The sequence below is a fragment of the Ailuropoda melanoleuca genome, chromosome 6 (assembly GCF_002007445.2).
Source record: "Ailuropoda melanoleuca isolate Jingjing chromosome 6, ASM200744v2, whole genome shotgun sequence".
In the NCBI taxonomy this organism is placed as follows: domain Eukaryota; kingdom Metazoa; phylum Chordata; class Mammalia; order Carnivora; family Ursidae; genus Ailuropoda; species Ailuropoda melanoleuca.
The window spans coordinates 80,896,223-80,918,213 of record NC_048223.1 but is presented as its reverse complement, the minus strand read 5'-3'; the positions used below and the strand labels follow the sequence as shown (position 1 = coordinate 80,918,213).

The 21,991-nt window shown below is 45.6% G+C and overlaps 2 protein-coding genes across 5 annotated transcripts in view; one reads left to right on the top strand and one right to left on the bottom strand.

Moving 5' to 3' along the window:
• Window positions 1-4,909: 4,909 nt before the first annotated feature.
• Window positions 4,910-11,026, bottom strand: RPS24 (ribosomal protein S24). Of its 4 annotated transcripts, none has more exons than XM_011223820.3 (7): window positions 10,883-11,026; window positions 9,325-9,390; window positions 9,021-9,230; window positions 7,968-8,078; window positions 7,839-7,841; window positions 5,421-5,442; window positions 4,910-4,996 (listed from the first exon to the last, which is right to left on the bottom strand). In XM_011223820.3, the coding sequence occupies exons 1-6, from the start codon at window positions 10,883-10,885 to the stop codon at window positions 5,440-5,442; spliced, it is 396 nt and encodes a 131-aa protein (XP_011222122.1). In that variant the 5' UTR covers window positions 10,886-11,026; the 3' UTR covers window positions 4,910-4,996; window positions 5,421-5,439. The 4 variants fall into 4 exon arrangements, with proteins under 4 accessions (XP_011222122.1, XP_034518650.1, XP_011222123.1 ...); XM_034662759.1 differs by lacking the exon at window positions 7,839-7,841 and adding an exon at window positions 7,328-7,345; XM_011223821.3 differs by lacking the exon at window positions 7,839-7,841.
• Window positions 11,027-12,614: 1,588 nt separating this feature from the next.
• Window positions 12,615-21,991, top strand: part of POLR3A (RNA polymerase III subunit A) — a 46,172-nt gene continuing 36,795 nt past the window's right edge. The window contains exons 1-5 of the mRNA XM_019798736.2: window positions 12,615-12,973; window positions 15,767-15,902; window positions 16,156-16,293; window positions 16,761-16,932; window positions 17,212-17,366. Of these exons, the coding sequence (XP_019654295.1) occupies window positions 12,930-12,973; window positions 15,767-15,902; window positions 16,156-16,293; window positions 16,761-16,932; window positions 17,212-17,366 (645 nt within the window). The 5' untranslated portion in view covers window positions 12,615-12,929. The remainder of the gene's footprint in view (window positions 12,974-15,766; window positions 15,903-16,155; window positions 16,294-16,760; window positions 16,933-17,211; window positions 17,367-21,991) is intronic.

Sequence of the window (21,991 nt, the reverse complement as noted above, 5' to 3'; positions counted from 1 at the left end):
ATTCTCAACAAGCTCCCAGGTGCCAAGTTTGGGAACTAACGCAATCAGCTCAGTACCTCATCTAGACACAGGGAAATGGAGGCTCAGAAAAGTCCCTTGCCATCTATAGCCCCAAGTGGTTAGAGGCTAAGCAAGGATCAGAAACCAGGTCTCCGGATTCTAATCTAGTCCTTTTCCATCAAGCCAGATGGCATGAATGCCATCTCTTCGACCCCTAGCCTCTGGCACAAATCCCTGCTCCAGCATGGACGACGAACATTCCAACAGCTTAAGTATCCCCCATTCAGAGGAATTCAGCATGTGACAAGGACACTCAAACCAGTTTTTATTCAACCAAAATATTGAACAAGAAAAACCCTTAGCCTGGCGTACAAGATCCTCTATAACTTGCTCCCTGCTGGCATCTCTAGTCTCATTTCCCTCAGGACCTTACTTGTACCCTAACCCCCAGACTGTGGATAGTTATTCTGGGGGGTCTCGCTTCCACAATCTCTGGCCTACCGAAGTTCAAGGGGTAGTGGATGGGGAAGGACAAATGAAATTGTGGAGGTGTTCGCTCCCCGGACCTACACTGACTGCAGAGCTCCAGAACTCAGGAAAGCCTCTACTTAGCCAGCACAAGTCAATCAAGCATCATACCTGTGCCCTTAGAGCCAAGCTGAAGTCTACTTTTGAAATGGAGTTTCTGGTGCCAGGATGCATTGTGCAAACCTGCTGGAAGCCACCGAAGTTACCAGAGGATCTTCCATCTCATCTACAAGGACTCTGCTCCCACCCTCCCCAACTCATCCCCACCTGTACCCCGAAAATGACTGGGCTCACTTCACCTCACAGCTACTTGTTCCCACCTCCCTGCGTACTCTTCTAGCTTTCAGCACCCTACATCAGAAAACCCTGCTCCTGGGCATCTGGGTCAGATTGTCCGTTAGTGGTATTCCTCGTAAGCCTTCCAAGACCCAGTCAACCTGCAGATTCTCTTGCCTCTGGATTCCTATCATGTAATTTACACAATCATGCACTGTCTGCTGCTTCACAGTGAGAAACCAGGCCATGAGACTGCTGTGAGTTGTTTAACCCCCCGACCTTCGAGGGAACGGATAGTTCATTCATCTCTCCAGGTCCCTCACAGGGACCAGGGTGCATAGCACCTCGGTCAACAGGAAATTCAGTTGGCCATCTACCACTTCAATTATCCCATAGCAATGGGCACCCTGTTGAGCACACAGTGGGTATACGAATCATGAGTCTTGTTCACCCTTAACCTTTACGTGCCCTGCAGACAACAGGTGCTCAATTCATATTTGACTGAATTAAGGCAGTGATAAAGACTCTGGAGTCAGACAACTGTGCCCTACTCCCAGCCCCACTACTTGCAGAAGTTCTTAACTGCTCTAAACTCTCCTATGTGAGTCCAGTGAGATCTCTTAGGATTACTGCGCAGATTACAGAATTTAGAATGGCACTTGCCTTGGCCCCAAGAGTATGACCTATTAAGATGCTGTCTTTAAGAACCCAAAATAAGTTGCCAGGGAACAAAGGAAGAGCAGAGCACTGCTAAAAGCTGCCTGACTGGTTGGGCNAGCAGAGCACTGTTAAAAGCTGCCTGACTGGTTGGGCACATGCAGCTAGCCACAAATGCAACTTGGGAGCAGTGATAAGGCAAGANGAAGAGCAGAGCACTGCTAAAAGCTGCCTGACTGGTTGGGCACATGCAGCTAGCCACAAATGCAACTTGGGAGCAGTGATAAGGCAAGAGGCCAAGAAGCACCCCCAGTATTCACTGGAGACTGTAAAACCAACCCCTTCAAAGTCACCTCTTGCTTTTCACCACTCTTCAAAGATCCCTGCTACCTCTCATGAAGCCACAACCTCCCACCAGTGCCAAATTGAGGAAAGGAAGGTGCTCTCCCTAACTGTTGACTCTGCTTAGCAAAGTCAACTTTGCATTTTTACAAAGGCTCTTTGAAAGACTGCTGACAGCAGAGCACGGTCTGGTTACTGTCAGGGCCAACAACGCTTATCTCTAAGAATCCTCAAGTTCAACAGCACAGGCTGTCCACAATTTACAAGTGAGTTCCTATGAGTCCTTCCTTCCTATCACATATTGCTTAGAACTGCAGTTTCCAAACTGTTCTCACAGATGCTCCATCATTTAAGCCTCGAAATAGCCTCTTCAGTCTGGTCAGCAGAGCAGGTACCCTTGGGTACCCCAATTTAAAGAAAAGTTAACCCATGGGCACCTGGGTAGCTCAGTCAGTTGGGTGGACTCTTGGTTTTGGCTCAAGTCATGATCTCAGGGTCGTGACACGGAGTGCGGCGGGGAGGGGGGTCTCCACTCAGCAGAGAGTCAGCTTGCGATCCTCTCCTCCCTTTGCCCCTCCCCCAAAACCTCCCTCTGCACATGCGCACTCACAAGCTCTCTAAAATAAATCTTAAAGCTAACCCAGAGGCACCTGGGTGGCTCAGTGGGTTGGGCGTCTGCCTTTGGCTCAGGTCACGATCCTGATATATGGAGCCCAGCATCCAGCTTCTCGCTCGGCAGGGAGCCTGCCTGTCCCTCTCCCTCTGCCTGCCGCTCCCCCTGCTTGTTCTGTAAAATAAAATCTTAAAAAAAAGCCACTCCAATCAGTTGACCAAGTGACTTGCCCAGACACCCAGCTGGACTAAATGGAAGAATCCTGCAGAAGGGACACAAAACCAGAGTGCAGATAGAGGGTGCTAGCTAGCCGTAGGAGCCAAGGCCATATTGGAGGCCATCGTGGACTGCACAACACCTATCCCGAGGCAGGCGCCCAAGCACCTAACCTTGCCGACTACCATCATGCAGGAAGGTGAGGTGCTGTTGGTGCCTGGTATTTCAAGAGGCTGGAAATCTGGATCTTTTATTGTATAATCTGTACAGTTTTCAAAATGTGCCTGTGCAGCAGAGTTTGCAGACAAGACTACCGGTTAGTAACTTCTATTAATAGCCCAGCCTAGGCAGCTCCCCTGGAAAACCAAGCTCAACCAGAATTAATCGTAACTCCCATCCCCAAAGGGGCTACACTGGCTGAATGACTGCCAACTCTGCCCTCCCTGAGCACATCCCAACAGAAAAGCTTCTTCATCTTGTGACTGCTATCAACCTTCACCTCCACTCAGGCTCACCAGAGCTGTGCCCTCTATCATGAGTCCCTTAGTACCCCACTCTCAAACCTACCTCCTACCCTTAATTTTGCTTCCATTAGCTCTGCTCCTAAACTTTCCAACTCCTCCCCCCAGCTCCAATTATTCTGGTGCCCTATCCCAGGCCAGCCCAGGTGTCACTTCTCCCAGCTCTCCCTTCTCTTCAGCTCCTCACCCCTGCAGCACACTGCTCACCAGTCCTCTGCTTCCTTACCCTCGCTGCCACAGGAACCCCATTTCCTTCTGCAACATTTGCCACCAGGCACGAATGGCCTTGCACTGCTAGATGAAAAATCCCCCACTCCACATCACCTGTTAGCCATTTTGGTGAAAACTGACACTAGCAGTCCTGAACCCTCCCACACCTCCACTCCTGGCCCTAGAAAGGGAACCCACAGGGCCAAGGGTTCCACAAACCCAAAAGTACAGCCTGAGATTAGCTACAACCCACCATCAGCAGGCCTCGGCCAGCAGGTCCTTCTTCAGTCAAGGCCTCTCACCACCTTCTCCAAAACATGCAACCATTCCTTCTAGCACCCTTTGGTTTGATGCCTTCTGCTATCACAATTCTTGCTTCTTCCTTAATCCCCCATCTACCCAAACAAGCAAGTCTTTCACTCCTTTACCACTTCCTGAGGTTTCTCTGGTGCTTTTCATCCACTTACCTGGTTCCTAATAGTATTTATAAACTTGACTCCCAGATGGACCCATGTAAGGTACAAACCAGTAGTACTACACCAACTTCAGGAAAAAATGGCATCCAAAACTCTTAAGCCATTAATGCCTCTTCACCCCATCCGAAATACCAAGCTCTCCAACTCCTACACTTTCTACCCACTCATCAAAAGGCACCACAACCCTCACAGTAACCCTAAAACTACTGCTTCTCAAAGCCAGGGCGCCTGGATGGCTCAATCGGTTAAGCATCTGCCTTTGGCTCAGGTCATGATCCCAGGGTCCTGGGATGGAGCCCTGTATCGGGCTCCCTGCTCCACGGAGAGACTGCTTCTCCCCGTCCTTCTGCTGCTCCCTGTGCTGTTCTCTCTCAAATAAAATCTTAAAAAAAAAAAAAAAAGAAAAAACTCTCAAAGCCGAACAATTGACCAATAACCCATAGCTGAAGTCCTCAACCCTGATGCCTGAAAAAACCAAACTCATAACTGGCATCCAACAAGTGACACTACATAACCCTCCATGTTTCACTAAAAGCATGTACAGATTTACCAAGCAACTACACACTACATTCTAATATTCATTATATTAACCTCTTTCAAATTCCCCACTCATAATACACCATTCACTTATCCCATAAGCACAAACCTACAATGCACAGATGATCTGGGCAGATCCTATTTACGTCATGATAAATGATGAAAATGTGGAACTAGTAATTTTCTACTGAGGCCATTTATTTACTGTAAAATAATTTTACAGTAATAAGAACGATGTCAGGTTCTAAGAAGACCAAAAGGAATTCACATTTCAAGTGTGTCTTTCAGATACTGACCAACTAAACTGATGGCAAGTATTAACAATGAGCACACCAGACTGGCCCTATATGCTTTCATGCTGCTGATACCCTACACCCACATTTTGTGCTACTGAAAAGAACGACAATCATACCAAGTTTTCACTAAAAGCATACTGGAACATATGAACTTCGGCAGCAATTGAAATGTGCTCTAACAGCACAGTAATTTCATAACACTCCCAGTAAACTTCAAATACATTTCAAACAACCAGACACATTAACATTCTTAGTTTATTCATTCTCTCTTGAAGAATCTGCACAACCACCACAGATAAAGCAACCGCAGCACCTTTACTCCTTCTGTGAAACAAAGAAAAGGAAAAATTTAGTTAGTTAACCGCCTTTAAAATTCTTAAAAATTAAAGTTCAAAATCTTCAGCAAACTCCAAAATTAATGACATTCATGCAAAACAAGTATTAGTGACCTAAAATGTTTAGTTTGTGATCATACCACGAGAGTATCAAAAAATAAAACCTGCATTCACATTAGAAATGAAACAAAGAAATATTAGTTTTAAAAACAAAACCATGTCACTACCAGTATTTAAAAAGCTATGATTCTTGAAAGCATTCGTAAATCAACTTCTAAAACTATTTCACATGCAAAAGAAAAAAAAAAAAAACACACACACACATACAAAACAAAACAATTTCACATGCTCTAGTCTTCAAATTACTGTTATCAGTAAAGCCTAACGATCCACATGAAAAGCTTGAATTATACCTGTTGTCCAATCTCCAGCTCACTGAATCAGTGGCGGGGAAGGGAGAAAGGAGGGAAGAAGGAAAAGAAACATTTCATTAATAGTCCCTTTTCAAACTCCAAAATAATCTGCATTTATATGCATGCAATCAGATACCTTAAAAATATTTTTAATTGTATACAGAGCGCTCCTTAAGACACACTTCGTTTTTATTCTTCCCAATTTTGAGAACACCTCATGTGATTACTACGGTTCTTATGTAAACAAAGTGGCATGATGATTTCACAATGAAGAGATCATCATGCCAACAGCAGTGCCAATCCAGGCTGCCACTGCCTATGTATACATGAAATACACATACCTGACCCTCAGCCCTCCTGCTCTGCTCAGCAACATCACGCTGGGCACACAAGCACCATCAAAAGACCCAAGAATCATCCCACACTAGTCTAACCTCAAAGAGAGAGCATTCTAAATGATCAAGCCAGTCTTTTAAGACCTGTCTCAGCTCAATATTTTAAAAGCTACTATTCACAGCCACCAAAAAGTAGTGCAAATTAGTTTTTAAAAAGGCAGAACTGGGCTGAAATGAAAATGCTTCAAATGCTCTTCAAACAAGAGACTCTTTACTCCTTAATTTAAAACAACTCTATTGTACCCAAAAGGTAAGAGCAACTACCAATTCCAACATCCAAACAAGAACAATTAAAAGTAACATTAGTAAGCCCGGCTATTTTGAGCCAAAGAATACATGTCCTCATTTACGCATTCCTTTCCCAGCCAGTTTTCCAGAGCTATGCTAGTGAAATGCACCAGTGCAACCTGAAGCAGGAATAGTGATGGCTCAGGTCCCCACAGGAAGCCCCCCTCCACACATCACCGGCAAACACTAACGAGGACTAACACACGGAGCTCAAAGGCTGCATGAAGACAAGAATGGGTTAAATGTCCTTTGGTTCTAGATCAGTCCACTGACTGAATCTTTCTGCAACCTCTGCAACTTCCGTTGATAGATATAAGCCTCACAAACAGGGACCAGTTCTAAGCAGCAAGCAGTTCCTCTGGCAGTTCATCCATTACTAGAACTCCATGGCTGGAGAGACAATGTGATTAGAGGCCTGGGCAGGCATACCAGATTTACTGCCTGGCGGGGAGTCATGGAGTCATTGTTAGAAGCGGCACACAGGGGCAGTGACTACCAGTGTTTCAAAACCCTACTACCCCCAACCCCTCTAAGCCCGCTTTACATGCTGATTTAGGCTGCTCAAATGTGGAAAAATGTATTTAACGTGGGGTAGTGGACCATTCTGACCAAAAACTTATGGAAAAAGCGTATTTATCAAAGGCTTTAGTGTTAATATACAATTACCTTGGAATTTTTTCAATTAAAAGAAAAATGGACATCAGATAAAAAAAATAGAGATCAATAAAAGCAATAGAATGGTAGAAGGCAGCTTTGAGTGAACACTTCCTGGGCAGAGGCTTTGCCAGATTTCCTAGACTAGTTTATTACCAGAGCTGCCAAAGAAATCGATCAGTCCCCAGGGGTCCCCAAGGGAAAGACTGTTGATGACAAAATGAGAGGCCCCTTCCCAAGCCCTGTGTTAACTAAAGCCATTTTCTGGGTACGTAACTCTCTGGGACACAGCATTTCCGAAGTACAAGTTAAAAGATGCCTACTTAGTAGAGTACCCACCTTCCTCCACCAGGTCACTTTGCAACATAACATGCATTTTTGAGTTTCCAAAATAAACACGATTAAAAGTTTCTCTCCCTTCCTCATAATACACCATTTTAGAACATAGCATTTAAATTATAAGAGATCATACTACATAAAACTCTTGTTGTCCAAAAGCCAACATGCAAAGCATCAAAGCAAACTCTGTGAAGGTGATGCATCCCCACACCGCGCTCACAATCTCAGTACCTGCTAGACACTTCATTTCTGATGAACAAGAAATCCAAGAAAGTAGAGGGAAAAGGCAAAAAAAAAAAAAAGTTCACAGAACACTTGATTATTTGTTAATTTAACAACCCAATACCTTAATTCCATTCAACTATTATTTACAGTTAGCTAGCAAAGCTGGTAAAAAGCTGCTCATCATTAAAATCACTTAAGTCCTAGGTAACTGGAGAGGACAGCACGTGAGAGCTCAGCTGCCTCTCCAGCATGCCAGGAAATCATGGGCCACATCGATTCAACGGCTTCTTAACCAGTTATCCGTTTTAAACAAGTAAGTTTAATCTTCCCTTTTAACAGTCCAAACCAATTAGCAGTAAAATGGAAACTTTTCCTGACAGGGCTTGCAAGGTGCCCACTAGGATCACTGAACCGATGTGGCCCCTGTTGTGCTGATCTGTGAGCTGACAAGGGTGGGCAAAGCTACTCTAGTGAGGTGTTAAGATACTACATCATGTAGCGTCTCAAAACACGTTACCTTCTGTAATCCAGAAGAAGTGGGAAAAGAAAAAACATTAAAAAAAGGTTATTAAGGAAACAAATCCCTCCTTTCTAGAAACTAAAGACCTGCAACTGACATTTCTGTATTCTCCTTGATGAACGATACCTTTTTGCCAGCACCAACATTGGCTTTTGCAGTCCCCCTGACTTTTTTCATTCTGTTCTTGCGTTCCTTTCGCTGTTTTCTTGACGTCTTTTTCTTCTCATACAGGCCATGCTAAAGGAAAAAGGAGTACCTTGTAAGTGACTTGCAAACATCAACTCAGCATTAAGTAACCTGGTAAGAACCATAACCAAGTCAGGCAGCTCAAGAAATGCAGCTTCCCAAATCAAAACTGTTTCAAGTACATTTAACAATACTCGTTTGTACTACAACAGAAAAGGTAATCCAATTGAGACACAGTATTCCAATCAGTGGCACAATAATCAGATGTGCTCTCAGTGTTCCAATCTACTCATCTTCACTCTGCCCATTTTTGCACTTGCTGTTCCTGCTGCCCAGGTGGCTTCCAAATCTTCACACAGATCTCAGCTTAAAGGTCACCTCCTCAGCAAGGCCTCCCAGACCACCCAACTAAAGAATGCAGCATCTATCTACCCCACCATCATGATTTCCCTCATAGTTGTTCTATTGGAAGACTTATCTGATGGCAATAAAGAGAGAAAAACACAAGTAGTACTTCAAAATAACAATCTGCAGTTTACGATCTAGAATCTAAGGGAGCTTGCTCAGCTCACTGGCTCTAGTTCACTGTAGTGCCTCTCACTCAGGAAATGATCAAAAGCCTTTCACGATTCCTGGCTACCTAGGAGGGTGAAGTCCAAACTCAGACTTTTAGAATTAAGGAGCTCAATTTGGTGCCAACCTTTCCAGACCCATCCCCCTATTTCCAGCTCCTATCTCCACAAGTACATTACTTGCCCTTCTAGACTCAGCTCAAATGCCACCTGCTCAAAAGCTGAAGACCCCATTACTAAAGCCCTGTACTCTACCTGTATATTTTTAAAGAACCTTCTCTCTTAGGTCTGAGGGTTGTCCCTCCCCCCACCCCGCCCCCGACTGCTTGCTCTTGCTCATTCCACTGCACCCACAACACCAACACAGTGCTGTTGAAAAACTCAAGTCTTCAGCAGCTGTTGAACAAATGAGAACACCTACTCTTGCGAGTCTATGTTTGGGTTCATTTTTCTTCGCATAATCCAAGGAATCATAAATCATGCCAAAGCCAGTTGTCTTGCCACCACCAAAATGGGTTCTGAATCCAAATACAAATATGACATCTGGTGTGGTCTTGTACATTTTGGCTAGTTTTTCCCGAATTTCTGTCTTAGGTACTGTTGCCTTTCCGGGGTGAAGGACATCAATGACCTAAAAAGGAGTAACAGGTTTTAGTGCTTATTATTACGAAATGTGTCTTTTAAAGCAAAAGAAAAAAATAAAACTTTGATGTGCCCTTCCTTACCATCTGTTTCCGCTGAAGTAGTCGGTTGGTCATGAACTTCCTGGTCCGGATAGTTACGGTGTCATTCTAAAAACATACATAATGCACTAGTTAACAACCCACTCAACCTTTTCTTAAACCAGCTGAGATTTTCTGGGATCTAGAACTGCCAATGGGTACCCACGAGCCATATGTGGATGATTTATAAACACGAAGTCACATTTAAAATGCAATTCTGCAGGGGTAGGCACCACATTTCAAACGTTCAAGAGCCACACGAGCTAGTGGCGGGAATGTTTGAATGAAAAGGGAAAAACCACAAACCTCCCCTGAGCCTAACTCCTAAGACACATCTAACACACATACGCTCAGTATCTAGAGAACGCACTCCACAGCTCTCTGGTATCTTCACTTTGTTATGGGAATTACTCTGGAGCCGGATTTCTCAAACTCAACACTACTATTTTGGTCCCACTACTTATCTGTGGGGACGGTCCTGTACATTTTAGAATATTTAGTAGCACCCTTGCTCTCTAACCACTAGGGGCCAGTAGCACCCCCAAACTCTCCAGTTTTCATCAAGAATGTCTCCAGATTTTGCACTGTCCCCTTAGGGGCAATGGAAAAAAAAAAAAAACCCTTGTGTAAGAACCCTTTCTGTGGAGTAAAACTACTTCGACTTGTACAAAACCTTATAGTCTCAACTACATTCATAACAGCCTCACAAATTTAACACAAAGGCTGCCACTACCTGCATGTAAACTACCCATCTTGCATGGCCAACTTTACACCCCACAAGAAAACCTACTCCCTTCTAAATGGCCCAACAGCTTTTACACAAGTAACCACCTAGGAATGTTGGCATATAGCATGCTTACCCTAAAAAGAAATTTTACCCAAAAAGGAGTTAAAGGAAAGGCTTTCGTGGCAACAACTGGTTGCTAGATTTCAATTTCAGTTTGAAAAACCACACCAAAGTAAGTTCACTTGAACAGTCCTCACTCTTGAAAAGACTGAAGAAAGGAACTTACAGATTAGAAATGGGTGCTAAATCTTAACTGACAGAGCTCACTCGTCATGTACTTAAAAGCAAGCTTTCTGTCTCCCTTTCTAGGGCCTCGGTTTCCACAAAATACAAGAGGTTCCATCCGGCTGACAATGTTTTAGCTTACACATGCTAACAGCTTCGCTCGCCGCCACAACTCGCCCGGGTGCCGCCAGCAAAGGCTTCATCTCTTGGGCTGCCATCACCCGCAAGCCGCCTATCCCAACTGGGAACGCAGGTGAAAGGAGTCTCAACCCACCCCGCCCAATCCACCAGGCTCCACGAAGCCGACAAACGCAGCAGGGGCCTCGCGGTCCCCAGGCCCTGGACTCTGAAGCCCGGCGTGTCCGGGTCGGCGGCTCAGCCCGGCCTCCCCGCCGACGGCTCCGGGACTCTCGGCAACCAGCCTCCGTCAAACACAGCCAAAAAAAGAGCGACGGAACTTCGGGCGGCCGTAGCACAAACGGCAGGACCCGGGGACGAAGGATGGCTCAGATACGTGCCGGATAACTCCATGGATCTGCAGAGACTCACCATGATGAAAGCCGAGCTTCACGCAGCCGGAGAGGAAAAGAGAATCACTATTCGCCGGCCAATCATATCAATGCGCACGGAAGGACCCCGAGCGACGCCGGCGTGGGGGCGTGGCCAGGCCCGGGAGGGCGGCCGCACCAATGCCGGATTGAAAGTGCCCAGGCCCACCCCCACGGCTCTTCCATGGGCTATATTTACGCAAGCATATGTTCAATTTCGGTTCAATTCAATGTCTTGAATTTCCCGTACTTAAAATTGCGGTAAGCCGAATTATAGCTTAAATTGTCTCAATGCGAGTTGAAGGTTCGTAAAGCTGGAAAACATCTTAGGAGATCCTGTCGACCAGCCTCTTCATTTTATAGCGAGGGAAACTGCAGAAACGGACTCAAAACCTTTGTTATTTTAACTACGCAGAACTGACCGTTTTAGTGTATTGCTAAGTATTGCTTTTTTTGAGATTCTCTGGGAATTTTCTGAATTAAAAATATAATACTTTCTTTAATTTGTGTTTTTCCGAAAATCTTAGTCCTTACAAAAAAAAAAAAAGCTTTTATCAATGTTTGATCCATAAATTTGTTAGTTGTTTAAAGTGACATGGTCATGCAAAAAACAAAGAACATACGTGCATGTTCAAAAAGAGACATTAGGACCTTCAAAGTTTAGCGTGGAAGAGGAGATAAAGGTGCAGGCTTTGAGGATAGATCTACATTTTTCAGAATAACAGTTATATATATACATTTATTATTATATTATTATTATTAACAGTAGTTAATACTCATTGACTGCTATGTGCCTGTTACATTCTAATTACTTTCACATTCATTTTGCCATTTGACCTTCCACTAACTCTAAGAAGTAGGGTACCTATTACCCCTTTATAAGATGGAGAAACTAAGACGCAATGAGACTAAATAACTTTCTCAAAGTCACACAACTTTAGGTGGTGGTACCCAGGAAGGCACTGCAGTTCCAGAACCTTTGCTTCTAACCTCTCTGTGATAAAAACCACTTGTCAAATCTTGTCAGTATGGTATTGTCTCCATAATTCCAAAGGGATTTTAAGTGATTAACTGCTGAAATAAGTAAAGTCTGATTTGCTTTGTTTTTTGTCTGTTACATTTGTGTTTTACTCATGAGGATCCACGGAGTCTGAATAGCATCCTTTCTTAAAACTCAAAGGTGTCAAACGACTTGATTGGGTTCTGTCTAGAGTTTCTCACAAACAGTAAAGAAGTTTCTGGTTCTGTAGCACTACATCCCATGGTGGTGTGGTTTCCTTGGTAGTCTCATGTGCTGAGATGTCACACTAGGATCACCTCCCACAGGCTGTCACAGACTGTGGGCAAGCAGTTTATTTCCTCGATACATTAATGATCTTCGATTCCTATTCTCCCCTCATCTTGTTTCCCTTGCACACCATGACTTACTTTTCGCAGATTTATAGCTTCTGTTTTTGTAATCAATAATATAAGTTTAATTCATTTCTTTTTTAAAGTAACTTTGTAAACTGCACACATGGCTGTGTTTTCTGACCCGCTTATTTCCTTTGGTGGTCTCCAAGTTGGTGCCTCTGTTCCCTGGGCAAGTTCATTTTAGCCTCCACCTTTACTTTAAAAACCAGAGGATCTTAATTAAGATGGTATTGATGTTGATAATGACGATTTTCCATTTCATGCAGTTTTTGTCTTTCTGATTGCCTAAACAGTAAGAGGCAAGGCGTTGCAATTTCTCTGCACGGGCGACAACGAACCGCAAAAGGGCTTTTGAAATTACAGAGCCGGCCCCGGTGCAGTTTCAAAGAGGTGCCGCAAGATGGCAGTGTAGGGAGAAGGCAGAAAGTGGCCTGTCCGAAACCCGCTCTTGACTGACAGTCGCGCCGGCGAGTAGCGGAAGAGGAAGCGACCACGTGGGGCGTTCTACGGTGGCCGACAGGATGCCTCGGAGAAGTTAGCAACGCGGCTAGAAGCAGCCTCGGGAGGTGCGGCGAGCTACGTTTATGTAGTGTAGCTCCGCGAGTATCGAGGAGGGTACCCCGGCAGCCGTCACCATGGTGAAGGAACAGTTTCGAGAGACGGATGTGGCCAAGAAAATGTAAGGAGGAACAAGAATGGCGAAAGGGTGGAGAAATGAAGGGCAGGGGGTGCGAGGTCAGGGGTCCCGGGTCTCAAAGAGTCAGAGTTTAGGTTCAGTTGGAAGGGGAGGGCCAGGAGTCAGCGGAAGGTGTGGGCGAGGCTCAGGAATATCAAGGTAGGTCAAAGAAAATTGGCCAGGCAGAGAGCGTTCCTGCACCTGGGGGACTGCAGGCCGGGGGTGGTCCCTGGGCTTGAGAATATGATGTGAGCCGTGGCGATGCGCGCACCGTGGGCCTACGCACGAGTCCTCCCGAGGTCAAACGATGACCTCTTCCAGCGAATCTTTTGCCACTGCAGGGTGGGGAGCAATCAGGGGCGGGGACTGTGTCTAATTCTGGTTTTGCTGCAGAGCATGTAACACAGGCAATATTTGCTGACCGAAAGGATAGAGTTTCCAGTTAGAAAGCTGTACCACTGGGCGATGTGTAGCAGTCTCAGAAACTAGGCTGCTCTTCTGGGCCTTCTCCTTCAGAGTTTATTTATCAGATCATGGCCTCCCCTTAGAGCTTCCACGGGAAAAATGAACCAATCATTCTTGGAACAGATGCTTGACTGAGGAAGGTCCATAAGCAGTAGGATCAGGACATAAATAAGACCTTACTTCCCCTTCTAGTTGGAGAAGGTAGACAAGTCAGTGTCGGCAAGTGCAAGGACAAGTGTAGGTATAGGTGTTCTAAGAGCACCTAATGAGAAAGAGGTTCAAGCAGAAGAATGCAGACTAAACAGTCTTTAAGGAGCATACTGGAGGGAGAAAGGGGGTGATGAGAAGGAAGCAGATCTGAGGCTGTGTTCCAGAATCATCTTGCAGGCAGTAAGGAACCTGTGGAGCGTTTTAAGCAGGGGAATATCCTGATAAAAGAGTTCTCCTTCTGGAAGATCTCTTGATTCTTGGGGGACAGAATAAGAGGGAGACCTTGGATGCCACTGCAGGGGTCCAGGAGGGAATGATGATGTCCTGCATGAGGGTGGTGGAGTCAGTGGAGAGATGGATTTCAGAGGGGTTTAGGGTATAAAATTGACAGGAGTAGAAACAAGAGAAGGGAGATTGACACACAAAATCTCTTGCTTGGGCAGCTGTTTAGATGGTTTCCATTCATGGGGAACAAGTGTCTTAGTTGGAGGAATCCTTGCAAGTGGTCTTTCCATATTCATCCCAGCCCCTCACTCCCACCCCAAACCCCACCCATATTGAGACGTAATTTGTTCTCACAAAGCAGCCCAAGAGACCGTGTTAAGATGCAAATTAGATTTCTGACTCTTAAGTTTAAAACCTTCCCACTGCTTTCCATTGCACTAACATGTAAATTCTCTACCAATGTTCCCAAGCCCAGCATGACCTAACCCCATACATCACACTGATTCCATCTTGTACCGTTAGCTTTCTGCGCTCTATTATACTGACTGGGTTTTTTTTTAATTCATATGTTTTAATTCGTTATGTAATAATAATATCACAACCTACTTTATAAGTTAAATGTATAAGAATGTATGATATAGAAATGGTAGGAAAAAAACTAAACATAGGTCAGGAATATGAATTTTTCCAAAATCAGGGGCCAAAGGAAGATGTGTTGCCCGCAGGGTCCAAGGAGGAGGCAGGGAGGGGGCGGGAAGAGCATCGGCTCTCGTAGTAAGCATCTGTCCCTGTGTCACCCTGGGAAGGAGTCAAGGCTCACCCTCTGCCCTGGTCTGGTGTTGGGAGTTGAGTCTGGTCAGTGGAAGATAGTGGCTTGGGAAGAAACAGCCATCTGGTTACGTACACAGAACTGGTCCCCTGGTGGGCACAAGTGGGTTTTGCCGCATAGGGAAAACCCTATATTATTGTCTGTCTTGCCCATCCTGAACTGTGAGTCCCATGTTGGCAGGGACCTTGTCTGTCTCATCTAATCTGTATCCTGAGCTCCCCAGTTTGGTGCCTGGCACACGGTAAATCTCCAGTTTGTTGGTCAGGTGATTGAAGGAGCAGATTTGGGAAATGAAAGTGTTGGGTTCTGTTCTAGCTGTGTCGTGTTTGAGGTGCCTGTGCAGCTGTGCAGAACAGGTGTCTGTACGGTCTCCCGCTAGTAGCAGTAGCTGGCCTACAGATGGAGATTCGACGGATGTTAGCATGTACCTGAGTGACACAGTCACTCAGGAGGGACATCTAGAATGAAAAGAAAGGGTTGAGGGTTGCATCCCTAGGTGAGGAGAGATCAGAATATTTAAGGGATGGCATAGAAGAAGCAACCACAAAAGAAGGAGCAGCTGGCATGGGGCGGGGGCACTCAGTGAGTATGTGGTATCCCCAAGGCTGTAAGAAGAAAATATTTCAAGATAAGGGGGGAGGGGGAGTTAACATCCAGCACTGCAGAGCAGGAGGATGAGAACATTCTTACCAGGATCTAGCAAGCAGGTGGGCTCAGTGACCTTGGTAAATACCATTCATTTGACCGTAAGAATAGAAATGATTTCAGGGGAGTGAAGGGGTGTTTACCAAGGAAAAATGGGAGAGATCTGAATATATTTAATAATGGAGCAGAGCCTGTAAACAGTGGAAGAGTAAGGTTTGTTATGGTGGGTCACTGTGCAATCACTGTTTTTGGTAAGTCGTTTTGACGTAATTGCTCCCCTGTTTGTTGTTGTTGTTTTCAATTAAGTAAGTTCTATGCCCAACATGGGATTTGAACTCACAACCCCGAAATCAAGAGTCACATGCTCTACTGTCAGAGCCAGCCAGGCGCCCCCAACTCCCCTGGTTTTTTTTTAATTCCAGAAGCCACATCTGTTTTGGAATGAAGTCCCCTGAGGAGATGCGCCAGCAGGCCCATATCCAGGTTGTGAGTAAGAACCTGTACAGCCAGGACAACAACCATGCCCCCTTGCTGTATGGTGTGCTTGACCATAGGATGGTAAGTAAGGCCCCACCCCTCCCACTCCATGTGTTTTGACATGCTGATAAAACTGATGACTTGCCAGGTCAGAAGAAGCAAGAGCTTTTTTCCATCTCCCTTCTTCCTCCTGCACCATCTCAGGGACTCCAGCCTTTGGTCAATGGGATGTGAATACGCTGTGCCTTCCCAGGTGATTCTGACTCAGAGTCACCTGGTCCCGCTTTCCCGTTCAGTGGTCTTCATTAGTAATTGGGCGTGCTTTTATCCAAAGGGTACAAGTGAGAAGGACCGCCCTTGTGAAACCTGTGGGAAGAACTTGGCTGACTGTCTGGGCCACTACGGGTACATTGACTTGGAGTTGCCATGCTTTCACGTCGGCTACTTCAGAGCAGTTATTGGCATCTTACAGGTATTTGCAGATGTGTTTCATATAAGGCGTAAACTTAGGAATTACTGCTCAGGGACATTGGAGTGAGCTTAGAAATAAGATACATCTAGGGAGAATTTTTACATGACACACATAATATTGCATCTTGCAGTAAATTAAATTGCGTAAGGATTCTTTATTTGATTTTTTCTTGAGTAGATGATAGGTCGTAGATAGACGCTGTGAAAAATAACCATAAATCCAGCAGTACAGAACAGCACAAAGTTAAAAAATCAATTAGCAGAAATCCTGCCAGCCAGCTATGACCACAGCTACCGTTCTGGTGAACATCAGCCCTCTGTGCATATCTCTGGGCGTGTCGCTCAGTTTCCGTGTCCTAGGCAAGAGGTAGGGGGTGACGATTTTTTTTTTTTTGAGGTAGGGGTGACATTTTTAAAAGAAAAGACTTTTTCATCTCTCAACCTTTTATCTGTCTTAATTTTTAAAAGATGATCTGTAAAACCTGCTGCCACATCATGCTGTCCCACGAGGAAAAGAAGCAGTTTCTGGATTATCTGAAGAGGCCTGGCCTGACCTACCTCCAGAAACGTGGACTGAAGAAGAAAATCTCTGATAAGTGCCGAAAGAAGAACATCTGCCATTACTGTGGCGCTTTTAATGGTGAGCAGAGCACATAAAAGGCTGAGCAAAGCCCTTTCCACTCACGCTGGTCCACTTAGCTTATTAGTCTTATGCAGTGTTGGGAAGTCAGGTTTTTTTCCTCGCAAGCTAAGCTTTAGAGTCTAGCAACTGATGCCCTGTTAGCAAATGCATTTTCAGCGATCTCATTAACCAGACTATAACCTCAAGGGCAGCCTGACCCAAGTACCTCATTAGTCCAACCTTGGTAAATAAAATTTGGTAAATAAACCTTGGTAAAATAAAATTCACTCTTAACAGGTACCGTAAAGAAATGCGGATTACTGAAGATAATTCATGAGAAGTACAAGACCAATAAAAAAGTGGTGGATCCTATCGTATCAAATTTCCTTCAGTCTTTTGAAACAGCCATCGAGCATAACAAAGAAGTGGAACCACTGCTGGGAAGGGCGCAGGTGAGCCTGAAAACCCATGCCTGCCCTCCGCCTGCCTCCCTGTGCGTCACACACACCCATTCTCGCCCCCTCCAGCTCTCTGATAGACACCTCTCTCAAACTGAGAAATCTGATTAAGTTAGATCTCTAGGGACACTTCATGCCAAGTGCTTATGTTACACTATGTTTAACGTACACTGGCCTTGTAACTAACACGTTTTAATTGTATAGGTCATGTGTTTTTTTGTAAGAGATACTGGCTGTATAGAACATAAACTGAGCGATGCCATTTCTCACATGGGTACTGAGAAATTGTAGGAAACTCCCATTATTTTACTTGGCACAGAGTTAACTAGTAGAATTTTATGAGGTACCCTGTACTGCCTTGCTCTGATTTCGATTAGTGTTTAATTCCCACAGTACCAATTAGAATTGGTAGTATACAAGACTAACAGATTAAGTTATGTGGCTACTGAGTACCAAGTTCTATCAAACTTATGGAGAGAATCAGGAACTGCGAAATAGTGGGTCTCCTGTCACTGGTCCCACAGTTGAGATGTGTCACAAGCAATTAGTCTGTGAAAAGAATAACTGATATCCTAGGGCAGGGCGTTGACCATCACACGAGTGGCTCAGTGGGAAATCAGGAGGAAGATGGCACTTTGGACTTCGTTAGGGAAGCCTGAGGAAAGACGTGGTGTGATCTGAGTCGGGTTTACCGAGTCAAGGGCAGTGAGCTCAGAATGTCCAGGTGACAGTGTCTAGGCTGATTCTGAAGCGGAGGCTCTGAAAGAGCAGGCAGTGCTAATAAAAGCACCCTGCCTTCCACAACTGCTGTTAGAGTTGGGCGCTGTCCGAGCTCTTCACACAGATTGCCTCCTGTTTAATCCCCAGTAGCCCTTGAGACAGCCTTGCCCGAGATGACCCAGACGACTGTAGCCAAGGGAACTGGAGTGTTGGAGACCAGACAAGAGAGAGCTCAGTGTAGAGCCCATCCAGCTCCAAGGAGCACAGAGCCAGGGAAGGCGTTGAGCAGGAAAGTGCATAGTGACTAAATGATGGAATTGCAGAAGAGCCTGGCTGCTCTCCTAGACACCCCGTTACGAGAACGAAAAGACAGGCCATGGGCTGGGAGAAAGCAGTCAGCGTTCGTGTATCTGACAAAGGACTCTCATATCCAGAATACAGGAAACAGTCCTTCAAAATCAGTAAGAAAAATACAACCTGATTTTAAGCAGTGGGAGTAATACTTGAATTAGCACTTCACAAAAGGATATACGTAAATGGCTCATAAATAAATGAAAAATTGCTTGATGTTATTAGTCATCAGGGAAATGCTAGTTAAAACTATACACACACACAGACTTAGAAAAATTAAAATGTAAAAAAACTGAAAACCATGTGCTGGCAAGGATGTGAAGTGACTGACACTCATACGTCGACAGTGGCAATGTGGAAGGTATCACCACTCTGAATAACCGTTCCACAATTTCTTGTAAAGTGACATCTGTGCTTACCATACAACCTAGAAGTTTTACTCTTCGGTACATACCCAAGAGAACTGAGTGCCTGTGTCCACAGAAATATTTGTACAAGAATGTTCGTCACAGTTTTATTAGTAAAAGCCACAATTGGAAATGGTCCAGATGATTGTCAACAGGAGAGTAAACAAATTGTCATAGATCTGCACGATGAACGCTATCCTGCAGAGAAAGAAGTGAGCTCTGGACATGCACAACCTGGCCAAATGTCAGCATCCTGCTGAGAACAAGGAACACTGTACAAGAGGTTACATGGCGTATGATTCCATGTAGATCAAGTCCAAGAACAGGCCAGACAGCTGTGTGGTGACAGATGTCAGGAGAGCAGTTACCCCTGGGGTGAGGGCTTGGTACTGACTCGAGAGAGGTATCAGCGTCTTTTTATGGAGAGATGCAAATATTCTTTTTTTTTTTTAAGATTTTATTTATTTATTCAACAGAGATGAGACAGCCAGCGAGAGAGGGAACACAAGCAGGGGGAGTGGGAGAGGAAGAAGCAGGCTCATAGCGGAGGAGCCCGATTGTGGGGCTTGATCCCATAACGCCGGGATCACGCCCTGAGCCGAAGGCAGACGCTTAACCGCTGTGCCACCCAGGTGCCCCAAATATTCTATATCTTGTTCTTTACACTAATATGTGGTGTATATGTGTAAAAATGCATCAATTTCTTTAGGATTTGTGCAATTTACTATATGTGAATTATGCCTCAATGGGGTGCGGGGGGTGGTTTACAAGGAAAACAGACCCTGAGCCTAGGTGGCCATAAAGGAGTCAGAGGCCAGAGTCACTGAGCGCGGTTAAGAGTGGATAGGAGTTGATGATCAACCACCAGGGAGTTGGGTGGGAGAGGGAGTGGTCAGAGGTCAGTGAGCATGTGCACAGACTTCTGGAAAATGGAAGCACTCCTGGAAATGGGGAGACTGGGTGTCAGCGATTGATTCAAGCGGAAGTGTCTTCAAGGCAGTTAGGGCGAAGCTACTGCAGAGAAAGTAAGGGTGTGAGCTGAAGAAGTCTTGCCCTTGGACAGCTGTGAGAGAGGCACTTTGCAGGCTCTCGAGTGCAGAAAGCTGTCAGAAGCCTGGGGAGCAGCCTTGGTCTGTGAGCCTGAGGGGTGCCTGGGCTTTCTTGGGAGCAGCCTTACTTGCCATCCCCCTGCACACAGTCTTCTGCTCCCAGATCAGCCTCCCTGACACCCCACCACCACGTGCCCCAGCCAGCTCTCTGCCCAGGACCAGCAGCCACTCTCCCTGCCCCACGCACTCTCCACAGTAGCGCGATACTCCCATATGGCCTGGGAGGCACCTTGTTTGGGCGCAGTCTCCCGAATGACTCAGCCCTGGAGGTTACCCCCTCCTGTTTAAGAGTCACTAGTCTAGAGCATCCAGCTTGGCTCTCAGGTCATTCCCCCACGGCCACGACCTCCCTGTGGACCCCACCGCACTCTACCCAGTTCGATAGCCTAGAGGTGGTTTAGGGTAGTGAAGAGCTTTGACTTTGGGGTCAGATGGGAGATGAGAGCCCAGCTCTGCTGCTTATTTATTCTGTGAGTTTAGACTTGTGACCCAGCCTTGACTGGAGTTTCCTCAGCTATCAACAGGGATTACAAGAGTATCTGCTTTCAGGCTATTGTAAGGATTAAGAGATGAATTCCAGATAAAGTGCTTAGCACAGTGCCTGGTGCAGAGCAAGTGCTTAGAGCGCATTACCCAGTCACAGGAGCTAACACTACTCCTGACAGCATCATGAGAATAATGACAGGATGAGGCCCCTGAGTGGCTCCGTCAGTTAAGCGTCTGACTCTTGATTTTGGCTCAGGTCATGAGGTCAGGGTTGTGAGACGGAGCCCCGTGTCAGGCTCTGCACCAGGCTTGGAGGCTGCTTAAGATTCTCTCTCCCCCTCTCTTGAAAAAAAGAAAGGGGGCACCTGGGTAGCACAGTCATTAAGCGTCTGCGTTTGGCTCAGGGTGTGATCCCAGCATTCCGGGATCGAGTCCCACATTGGGCTCCTCTGTGGGAGCCTGCTTCTTCCTCTCCCACTCCCCCTGCTTGTGTTCGCTCTCTTGCTGGCTGTCTCTGTCACATAAATAAATAAAATCTTAAAAAAAAAAAAAAGCCTTAATAATAGTCAGAAGAGCGTGGGACTCTTGATCTTGGGGTAGTGAGTTCGAGCCCCACATTGGGTGTAGAGATTACTTCAAAATAAATAACCTTTAAAAACAAATAAAAACAAACGTCTCTAGTGCAACTGTATGATTTAATTTACAACCAAATTATAAAATAAGTAATGACAGTCATGGTAAAGACAGGTCAAGTTTCCTCCCCTCTCTGCATGTATGCTGGGACTCAGTGTCCATTGTCTGTGCCTCTTATAACACGTGTGTTCTGTCTTGTATTTCTGTTAGTTTCTCCTTAAGTGTGGTCTGTAAAAAAATCCGTTTTTCTGCAGTCCCGTTTGAGGCCTTTACAGTGCTTGGAGCAGTGGTGGGGCCTCCAAAGTTACCAGAGTCCATCAGCTCATCCTGGTTCTTCTACCAGCTGTAGGAGGGAGGGGGCAAAACAGGAATTCACCATTGCCTGATTCTGAATGGCCCTTCCTCAGAGAGGACCCTTTAGCCACCGAAGTGAACAAAGCATTAGTGAATCACTTTTACCTTTTGTGGAGAGGGGTGTCGCTCACACAGGTGGGTGTATTGCCCTGAAGCTCACTAATCTCAGGATGGTCCACATCCGGACGTGTTTACCTATCCATTTAATTTCCAGGAACTTGGAACTTCATGTGTCTTTATGGGGCAGCACAGCATCCTTGAGTCAGAGGAGACCCTAGCACAGTGGTTCTTGACCTTTTCTGGGTCACAGATCTCTTTAGGAATTGAACAGAAACTCTGGATTCTATCTCCAGAAGACTACTGTATATCTACTCCCCGTTTTAATGCAAATCCAGGAGTTGGTGAACCTGCAGTTAAGAGTCTCTCCATAGAGGGGCACCTGGGTGGCTCAGTCAGTTGGGTGTCTGACTCTTGATCTCATCTCAGGTCTTGATCTCAAGGTTGTGAGTTCAAGCCCTGCACTGGGCTCAACACTGGGCGTGGAGCCTACTTTAAAAAA

What these genes read in the sequence shown, in the direction of transcription:
- RPS24 (XM_011223819.3), bottom strand. An exon ending in TACTTCAGCGGAAACAGATG is followed by an intron (nt 9,231 to 9,324) that starts GTAAGGAAGGGC and finishes ACTCCTTTTTAG; the next exon opens with GTCATTGATGTCCTTCACCC. An exon ending in CCAAACATAGACTCGCAAGA is followed by an intron (nt 8,079 to 9,020) that starts GTAGGTGTTCTC and finishes TTTTTCCTTTAG; the next exon opens with CATGGCCTGTATGAGAAGAA.